The following is a 9,890-nucleotide window of genomic DNA, read 5'->3' on the forward strand; positions in this document are numbered from 1 at the left end:
AAAGAAAGAAAGAAAGAAAGAAAGAAAGAAAGAAAGAAAGAAAGAAAAAGGGAGAGAGAGAGACTGTTGTAATGGCTCAGCAGATAAAAACTTTTGCTGCCAAACATGGTGGCCTGAGTTTGATCCTTGGAACCCACATGGTGGAAGGCAAAAGCAGACTCCACATAGATCCATGCACACATGCATACATATACAAACACACACAAAAAAAACAAAGAAAGAAAAAATAAGAAGAAAGAAATGCCTAAAGAGGTTTTAGTTTCTAATATGGATAGGACAAACTGGACTTTCCTGAACCTGGAATTATCTCTATCCTATTGAGGCTTATTTATTTTCTGATAAATTGTCCTTTTTTTTCTTTTTAATTAATTAATTAATTAATTGATTGATTATTAATTACAGTTTATTCACTTGGTATCCCAGCTGTATCCCTCTCCCTAGTCCCTTCCCAAACTTTCCCTCCCTCCTTCCCTCCCTCCCTTCTTCCCTCCCTCCCTCCTTCCCTCATTTCTGCCCATGCCCCTCTCCAAGTCCACTGATAGGGGAGGTCCTCCTCCCATTCCCTCTGACCCTAGTCTATCAGTTCTTATCAGGACTGGTTGCATTGTCTTCCTCTGTGGCCTAGTAAGGCTGCCCACCCCCCCATGTAGTCTTGGCCTTCCCGGCTGGCCTTGAACTCACAAAGATCGACATGCCTCTGCCTGCCTGCCAAAGTGATGGGATTCACTGCGCTCACCCATCTTCAAGGGTTTCTCTGTATAGCCCTGGCTATCCTAGAATTTACTCTGTAGACCAAACTGGCCTTGAACTCAAAGATCTACCTGCCTCTACCTTTCAAGTACTGGAATCAAAGGTATGTACCACCACCACCCAACAGTACATAGCAGTTTAAGAGAATAAGGGTTTGACCTTATTCCCATTGTTAGTGGGAATGTAAAATGGCTTAACAGCTATGGAAAAGTTCACCTTAAAAAAAAGTGTACCTTAAAAATTAAAAGTAGAACTATCTTATGAATTAGCTATTCTGCTTCAGGAAATTGAGGTGCTTACGTTTTTCAAAATGGCTGAGCTGGAATGTGATTCAATTGGTATAGTGCTTGCCTAGTAATGAGGCTTAAATAGTTAGCCTTCTATACATAACCAACATATGAGTCCCTGGGGTCCATCTCCAGCACTGCACAAGCCAAGCTTGGTGGTATATACCAATAATTCCACTTAGGGTGAGGTAGAGGCAGGAGGATCAGAAGTTCAAGTCCTCAATGCTGATGAACAAAGTGTGTCTGAGCACAGACTGATGAATAAAGTGTGTCTGAGCACATACTGTTTGGGTTTTTTTTTTTTTTTTTTTTTTTGGTGGTGGGCAGGGGAGCACAGGGTTTCTCTGTGTACAGTCTTGGTTGTCCTTGACTCAATTTGTAGATCAGGCTGGCCTTGAACTCACAGAGATCCACTTGCCTCTGTCTCAGACTAAAATATTAATAATTCTTAAAATTTGCTCAGCAGTTAAGAGTGATTACTGAAACCAGGCGGTGGTGGTGCACGCCTTTAATCCCAGCACTCAGGGAGGCAGAGGCAGGAAGATCTCTGTGAGTTTGAGGCCAGCCTGGTCTACAAAGTGAATTCCAGGACAGAAAAGGCTACACAGGGGCTGGAGAGATGGCTCAGAGGTTAAGAGCTCTGGCTGTTCTTCCAGAAGTCCTGAGTTCAATTCCCAGCAACCATATGGTGGCTCACAACCATCTATAATGAGATTTGATGCCCTCTTCTGTCATACAGATGTACACGCAAAATAGAGCGCACATATGTAAAATAAAGAAATAAATAAAAAATAGCTTTAAAAACAAAAAGAAAAGGCTACACAGAGAAACCCTGTCTCAAAAAAAAAAAAAAAAAAAAAAAAAAAAAAGAGTGACTACTGCTCTTACAGAGAACAGAGGTGTGGTTCCCAGTACCTCCATCTGGCAGCTTTACAACTGCCTCTGAATTCAGCTCCTAGAGATCCAACTCTCTCTCTTGGCCTCCTTAGGCATCTGCATGTGCATATACCCCCACATACATATGCATAATTAAAAATAAAATCTAAAATTTATTTACGGCTTAAAAAAGAAAATAATATTGACACGTTATGCAACAAGAGAATAAACTGTGAGGACATGATACTCAATAATAATAAATCATAGAAGGATGACTACTGTGTCATTCTACATCTAGAGTGTATTAGTATAGACACATGCATAGACAGGCAAGCAGGCAAGCAGTAGGGGAGCATGCGTCCGCGAGGAGTGGGGTGAATATGATGAAAATACATTGTAGGCATGTGCCTAATTCTCAAAGGACTAATAAAATATATTTAAAAAGAACAGACATAGTGAAATGTTTTTTTTATCATTTCAAGCACTGAGGAGGCAAAGACAGGCAGATCCCTAGGTTTTCAATAGCTGGCCAAATAACCTAGCCTAATTTGGTGATGTCCAGTCTAGTGAGAGTCTGACTTAAAAAGCAGGGTAGATGGCTTGTTGTGGGTTATTAATATTTATTATTGATTTAAGTTTTACTTAAGTAGCTGTTATTTCTAAACCAACTGTATACGCAAATCACCACACAGAGACTAGAATTTATTTATTTCTTTATTTATTTAAATAATTTACTTTATGTGCATTGGTGTGAGGGTTTCAAATCCCTTACAACTGGAGTTACAAACAGTTGTGAGCTGCCATGTGGGTGCTGGGAATTGAACCCAGGTCTTTTGGAAGAGCATACAGTGCTCTTAACCACTGAGCCATCTCTCCAGCCCCAACTAGGATTTATTTAATTAACCTAGAGCACATCCTAAACCTCCAAGTCCACATAGTTTCCTACCATTTAGATTTCTCCCTTTATACTTGCTTTTAGTCATATCTTAGGTCTAGTTCATCTCTTCCCATGGTTCAAAGTCCTCCTGCCAATCTCTGCTTCCCTCTTCTCCCACTTGCTTCTTTCTCCTCTAGTCTGGATCAGGATGTCCCACCCTATCCTCTCCTTTGCTCAGCATTGTGGCTGGTTGTTTTACTGACAATACAGAGAACAAAAGGTGGCATGTTTACACAAACTTGAGACAGGTAATGTTTAGAATAAACATCACAATGCAATGTTCGGCTTGAAACTAGATAGTGGGGTAGAGAAATCAGCATTTGAATGAACAAGGATAAATTGTATACATTTCACAAGAACATTATTCCAACAATAGCTCCTGAGGTTGACCTCAGACCTCCAAGTGTGCACACACATACATGCACATGCACTCACATGCACCCATGTACTCACCCACACTTGTGTACAATGCATAGACACATATACACATTAAAAAAAAATAGGATGACGCTGGGCGAGGTGGTACACACCTGTAATCCCAGAACTCTGAGAGGCAGAGGCAGGAAGATATCTGTGAATTCAAGGCCAGCCTGATCTACAATGCAAGTCCAGGACAGCCAAGGCTATACAGAAAAACCCTGTCTTGCAAAAAAAAAATAGGATAAAAAAAAATAGAAGGAAAGACAAAGCACATAGACAGATTTTGTTGCTAAGTAAGGCTGACCTTGTGTGAACTTCTGGCCTTAGTCTTGGCAAAGAAATTACTGTTACAGAGAATAAAGTTTCAATTGGGAAGATAAAAAAGCTCTACAGATCTAGGCTGGTAACAGTTGTGCTTCTGGTAAGTTCTCAAAAGACACATACCACTCCACATGTATTTTATTAGGTTTGTTCAGAAGTTGAAACACTTCTGCAGAACAGATGCAAGAAATGTTCAGGACCAGCAGCAGGGAGAGCACCAATTAGCGGAGATCAGCTGCAGTGCCAATGCAGTCTGGACACTCAGGATTCCTCTGGAGGGCTCCTGATGCCACACATGACCATGTGTGGCCTTGTTGTGTTTCTCCTGCTCATCCTCCTGGCTGGTGGAGCTGAAGCTTTTTGTGTCTGTGCTTTCAATGCCCAAAGACTAAGACTGGCTAAAGTGCCAAGGAGTCAGTGATAGATATCTTAGTTCAAGTAAATCCATTGTTGCAGAAATCTGTGTCCCTAAGGACCTTGACCAAAAGTCCCCAGCCCTGCCTGACCAGGTGCATGTACTACTAAAAAGGAGGGGACATCTGGAAATATGAGTGTACAGATATGAAAATTGTCTTTCAATTATCATTTAATTATAAACTTCCTCCTCTAAAACTGGTCAAGGTATAATGGAATGATGCTCTTTGTTTTCCTGGGTTCCTCCTCCTCCCCCTGCTATCTCTGGTGCCAGTCTTTACATATACCAGCCCCTCCATGTTGACAGCTCTGAATTGAGTTGGTATTCCTCATTCCCTGCAGATCCTGGTCTGCTGTGATACCTTGGTGCTTCAGGAGGTAGTGAATTTTTCCCAGAATACTGTCCCCCTCCTGCTTTGAGAGCTTAAAAGGTAAAGAAAGGCCCTTTCAATCTATTCTGGATTCCACCCAGAGTCTCAAAGATCCTAACTCTGGGTTTGTTTCCTGTCAGATTTGACCATTACAGGAATTATATAGCTTCCTAAACAGTGCACTGCTGGGATGAAGCACATACAAGAAGTATGTGAATTACTAGTGAGCACAGGGGTTGAATTCTATCTTCATAAAGACAATTCTGGCTGGATCTGGTGGTCTGAAGTACCAGCTATTCTATTCAAGAGGCTAAATCATGTAGAATTGCTTAAGTCCATGAGTTCAAGACCAGCTGGGCAATAATGAAAATAGATCTCAAAAAACTCATAAAAGTTCTGGGGAGAGGTGGCTCAGTAGTTAAGAGCACTTGCTGCTTTTGCAGAGGACTAGGGTTTTATTCTAAGCACCCACACAACAGCACACAACCATCAACTTCAGTTCCAGAGTATCTGACACCCTCTTCTAGCCTCTATAGATCCACAGTACAGACATGCGTGCAGGCAAAATTCTCATACACAGAAAATAAAAATAAAATCTCTAAGTCTAAGCCAGGAGGTAGTGGTGCACACCTTTAATGCCAGCACTTGGCAGGCAGTTATCTGTGAATTTGATGTCACCTTGGTCTACAAGCAAGTTCCAGGATAGCCACGGTTCTGTTATACAGAGCCCTGTCTCAGAAAACAAAAACAAACAAAAACTGAGAACATGGCCCACAGAACTAGCTAAGCAGAGTTCATAGGGGCTTACAGAGACTCAAGTGACAAGTCAAGATACTGTATGGGTCTGAGCTAGGTCCTCTGCTGGGTGTTTTTGTGAGACTCCTAACTCCTCTTGCCTGCTCATGGTCTCCTTTCCTTCTACTGGGTTGGCTCATTCAGCCTTGATATGAGGGTTTGTGCCTAGTCTTACAATTTGTTATGCCATATTTGGTTGATATCCCTGGAAGGCCTGCTCTTTTTTAAAAAAAAGGGAAACAGAAGATGAGTGGATCTACGTGGAGAGGGGAGGAGTTTAGAGAGGAGAAATGTATGGGATGTAATATATGTGGTAAGGATAAAAAAGAATCTTAAATATTAACAAAAAGAAATTCCTGGGAGCTGAAGGCATAAGTTAGTGACAGGGTACATGTTTATCTCCAGTGATAAAAGAAAAACTTAAGCCAGGGGTGGTAGTCCACACCTTTAATCCCAGCACTTGAGAGGCAGGTTGGATTGGAGCTACACAGAGAAACCCTGTCTAGAAAAAGAGTTCCAGGGAACAGGATACAGCTCATATACAGAGTTAATAAAATGTAACTAAATTGTGTCTGATCTCAGTGGCAGGCTCTTTGATCACCTCCCTCTGAAAGGAGGAGCATCCTTGGCAGGCCACAGAGGAGGACAACGCAGCCATTCCTGATGAGACCTGATAATCTAGGGTCAGATGGAAAGGGGGGAGGACCTCCCCTATCAGTGGACTTGGAGAGGGGCATGGGAGGAGATGAGGGAGGAAGGGTGGAATTGGGAGGGAATGAGGGAGGAGGCTACAGCAGGGATACAAAGTGAATAAACTGTAATTAATATAAAAATAAACATTTAATAAAAAAAATGTTCCAGGATACCCAGAGCTACATAATTGAGACCTTGTCTCAAAACAAACAAACAAACCAGAAATTCTAAGAAAAAAAAGTTATGGCAGTCTCACCTTCCTAGGCCTTGCAGTCCAAGTGTGGTGCTAGTCCCACTCCTCTACACCACTCCCAAGTATGTAGAAGAGCTGAATGCCCTATACTGTCTCTGGGATGTCCAAGCCCTGGCAGAATGAAGTAGAGGTGATGGCTTGCATGGGAGAGGGTCTGATTCTGCTTGTAGACTTCAATGCTCACTGTGCATCACTAAGATGTTTCAACAGCTACTCCATACTGAGGCAGGATTCCACTGGGTGATTCCCAGACAGGACACTACAGTGTGGGACAGCACCAACTGTACCTATGAAGGCTGCAGCTCCCTTTTGACTTCCTCAGCTTTCAGCTGACTAAAATTGGCTTGGTACAATGGCTGAGGGCAGAGCTGTAGAGGGGAGTTGACAGCTAAACACCGTCTTCTCAGGTCCTGTGGAATTAGAACTGAGCCTGGCATCTCAGGGTATCCCAACCAATTTGGCCACCCTGCTGCTCCTGCCATCTCAGCTGGGCTATATGGCCATTAATTTGAGTGGCATCTCCTGGACCTGAAGGTCAATTATAATTTTTTTCCTCCATTTAGGATCTCTTTTGCTTGCTATTTTAAGAGAAAAACAGGGCTAGGACTTTCCTAACATATCCAATGCTGTGATTCCTGTTACAGATAACCAGGACTTGTTCCTGTATGCCATCCTACCTGAGGTACAATCATGAGCAATGACAAGGGAGGCCCCAGTAGGGATAGGGTTGAGAATTCAAATTATATCTCACGAAACATGAACTTAAAACTAACTGTTCATATTGGCCTACACTTGCTTCCAAATAATCCTGCTTCTCAAATAGTCATCTGTTCCACTAGCTCCATAAATTGCATGATATACTTCATGACTCTGCCAGGGATATCCAGGCTTTAAAATATTAATAAAATCACCAACTTTAACCCTTTGATCAAACAAACTTTTAATTTCAAGGCCAGTCTGGTCCAAAATAAGTCCAGCCAAGGTTACAGAGAAACTGTCTCAAAAACAAAACAAAACCAAATGTATAAGCAGATTGGATCTGAGATTTATTACTGAATATGATTTGATAGGGTACAAGGAGAGCACTGTGGAAGCCCTCAGGAATGCAAGGCTCTCCACTTGTCCAGGGGACCACGATTGGGGATATATTTGACCCCACAGCCATCAGGAATGAGTCGCTTCTCAGCAACCATGTCTTCAAATTCATCCGCATTAAACTTGGTGAAGCCCCACTTCTTTGAGATGTGGATCTAGAGGGAAAGAAAACTTCAGCAAGGAGGACCAGGACAAGAAAACAGAGAAAACTTAAAACCACTTACCTTCTGGCGGCCAGGGAACTTGAACTTGGCTCTACGCAGAGCCTCAATCACATGCTCCTTATTCTGAAGTTTGGTGCGGATGGACATGATGACCTGGCCAATGTGAACCCTGGCCACTGTGCCCTGGGGCTTCCCAAAGGCACCTCGCATACCTGTCTGGAGCCTAGATTGGGGACAGCATTAAGATCAGAAATTTGAATAACTGCCAGAAAAATGTTTCCAAGGTCCCTTGGGGCAACCCATATAAAGTAACAGGCTGCATACACTACACCAAGGAAGTCTGCTGTTTGCAACCATTGCACACCAAGTTCCCAAGGGGAAAGGGATTTGGTCGGCTTATTAGCTGCAATAAGAGGGAGAGAGAATCCTCCCCTAAATACTCCTGGGATGTGTGGACAGCCCAAAGAATCATTTGGGAGGCCATTACTAGCCCTTCAACATCTACCCAACCTGTACCCACTAGGAGATGATCCGAAGTACATTAAGTTTTCCCTGTTATTTGGGACCCAAAGGCTAATAAGCCTTAGTCAGGATTTTATTTTTACTTATTTGTGGCAGCGTTCTGTTGGCCTAATTCTGGCTATGAATTCAAGACATATCCATTAAAACCCACATGCCAGTCCTTGCCCTACCTTCTTTCCCCCAGAAAGTGAACATGAGTAACAGTATGTAAAGCTGTCTCTACACCCCTTTTAATTAGAGATGGTTATGAGCCACCATGTGTGTGCTGAGAATTGAACAAACCTGGTTCCCCTGCAAGAGCAGTCAGAGCTCTTAATCAGAGCAATCTCTCCAGATTGTCTGCCTTTACTAGTGCAACACCAAACCCAAAGTTACAGAAAAGGGTGCAAACTGCCAGCTTACCTGTCAGCCCCAGCACAGGACAACATCTTGTTGATTCTGATGACATGGAAAGGGTGGAGCCTCACTCGAATATGAAAGCCATCCTTGCCACAACTCTTTACCATGTATTTGTTGGCACAAATACGGGCAGCCTCCAGTGCTGAGGGGCAGAGAAACACCAGCCAAAGAGGATGGCATAAAGGCAATGGGATAAATTACAATTACCAACCTTGAAAAGAGTATAGTCAGGAAGAAATGTCAACTAAAAAGGAGTCTCACCTTCAGAAGAGAGTTGTTCATATTCATCTGACACCATGTGGCCACAAAGTGGGAATTCATCAACTTTTGCCTTCTTCCGACCCAAGTCAAAGATTCTAATCTTAGCATCTGAAAAACACATGGTATAAATAAACGAGGTGGGGAACTAGACAAAACCACTAATCCAGTCTTCAAGGTTTGTCAGTACTCACCAGGGACACCCCGGCAGAAGCGAGACTTTGGGTAGGGCTTGTTCTTACAATATCGGTAACTGCAGGAGAAAGGAAACTCAGGTGATAAGGGTGCTAAACAGCAAGCAATAGCGACGAGAAATGACCAACTCTGAATTCAGTCTCCCTTACGGGAAACTCTTGGGGGGGGGGGTGATCCCCTAAACCAGGAGGGTGTTATAACACAATTTTTCCTCAAGACTTGAGAGCATGTGACACAAGACCCGCCTCGGCCACGTGAAGAAAATATGGCGCCCTCTACAGGACACGCGGCTACGTGGTGCCCACTGTCCCCTGGTCAGCCCTTAGGGTCCAGTTGAAACCAAAGCACAAGGCCCGTACAGAGAAACCAAGAAGATATAGAAGTCTTTACGACAAGGTTTATTTGTGAGACAGAGGTACGGATGCATATGAACTTGCTTCAAGCCTTACAGAAGAGCTTTAACTACTCCTGGGTCAATCCACCCACAACCTCGACAAAACAAAGCTCCCAGTAAAGTGTTAGAGAAAACCTGGGGTGAGTTCAGAGTCGCTGAGTGATGGATAGTCCACCCCCAACAAGTGTCTTCTGAACGAAATTCAATAATTCCTCCGTTTTTACAGTAGGAAAACTGCATGGGTTCAGCAACTCACCACCGGGCGGGGCGGCGGCCCATGATGACAATAGGAACGTCTGTGGCTGCAATGTAACAGTTAAAGTAAGCATACAGATACAAAGTATATATGTAAGTTCCAAAGAACGATGAAACCACCGAACGATAAGAACGGACTGAACTCACTCACCGCGCCGGAGAAAAAGAGACGCTCCCTCGCCTGCGCATGCCTTATATAGGAGGCCTATCTTTCTGTACAGGAACCATAGAGTCCCAGCCAGGGGGTGGTGTCGACGCTCTACCAGACGCCAGGATCATAGATACAGTGAGGCTGTGCGCATGCGTACCAGGCTGGACGGACACATGCGCAGAGTGCATCGGTGACTGAACACCGGAATAGGGAGCCGCGTGCTGGCGAATGAGGTTTCGACACATAGACAAGAAAAACCTGCTTCCGCTTGGCCATGTTGGGTGGGGAGCCATTGACAGACTTTGCTTTAACGAGTGGCTTACAATATTCTAAGACGTCA

At 43.5% G+C, this 9,890-nt stretch overlaps 2 protein-coding genes and 1 non-coding gene across 3 annotated transcripts; 1 reads left to right on the forward strand and 2 right to left on the reverse strand.

Moving 5' to 3' along the window:
* Positions 1–3,892: 3,892 nt before the first annotated feature.
* Positions 3,893–6,450, forward strand: Dnase1l1 (deoxyribonuclease 1 like 1). The gene is given in 6 exon segments (XM_055591818.1): positions 3,893–3,992; positions 3,995–4,029; positions 4,348–4,436; positions 6,129–6,208; positions 6,243–6,311; positions 6,314–6,450. Coding segments are annotated over 6 exon segments (510 nt in total).
* A 690-nt stretch (positions 6,451–7,140) lies between these two features.
* Positions 7,141–9,572, reverse strand: Rpl10 (ribosomal protein L10). Its single transcript, XM_055591855.1, has 7 exons — positions 9,551–9,572; positions 9,401–9,446; positions 8,750–8,808; positions 8,559–8,666; positions 8,301–8,439; positions 7,437–7,599; positions 7,141–7,367 (listed from the first exon to the last, which is right to left on the reverse strand). The coding sequence occupies exons 2-7, from the start codon at positions 9,421–9,423 to the stop codon at positions 7,215–7,217; spliced, it is 645 nt and encodes a 214-aa protein (XP_055447830.1). The 5' UTR covers positions 9,424–9,446; positions 9,551–9,572; the 3' UTR covers positions 7,141–7,214.
* Positions 7,648–7,785, reverse strand: LOC129665307 (small nucleolar RNA SNORA70). The gene has a single exon (XR_008718368.1). It is a non-coding gene; the product is annotated as a small nucleolar RNA SNORA70 (small nucleolar RNA).
* Positions 9,573–9,890: the final 318 nt, after the last annotated feature.

This window comes from Psammomys obesus, unplaced genomic scaffold (genome assembly GCF_907164565.1).
Source record: "Psammomys obesus unplaced genomic scaffold, mPsaObe1.curated_primary_1811, whole genome shotgun sequence".
Lineage (NCBI taxonomy): Eukaryota > Metazoa > Chordata > Mammalia > Rodentia > Muridae > Psammomys > Psammomys obesus.

What these genes read in the sequence shown, in the direction of transcription:
- Rpl10 (XM_055591855.1), bottom strand. Translation starts at nt 9,423, where the DNA reads ATGGGCCGCCGCCCCGCCCGGTG. An exon ending in TGAACAACTCTCTTCTGAAG is followed by an intron (nt 8,440 to 8,558) that starts GTGAGACTCCTT and finishes TCTGCCCCTCAG; the next exon opens with CACTGGAGGCTGCCCGTATT. An exon ending in AGTTCCCTGGCCGCCAGAAG is followed by an intron (nt 7,368 to 7,436) that starts GTAAGTGGTTTT and finishes CTTTCCCTCTAG; the next exon opens with ATCCACATCTCAAAGAAGTG.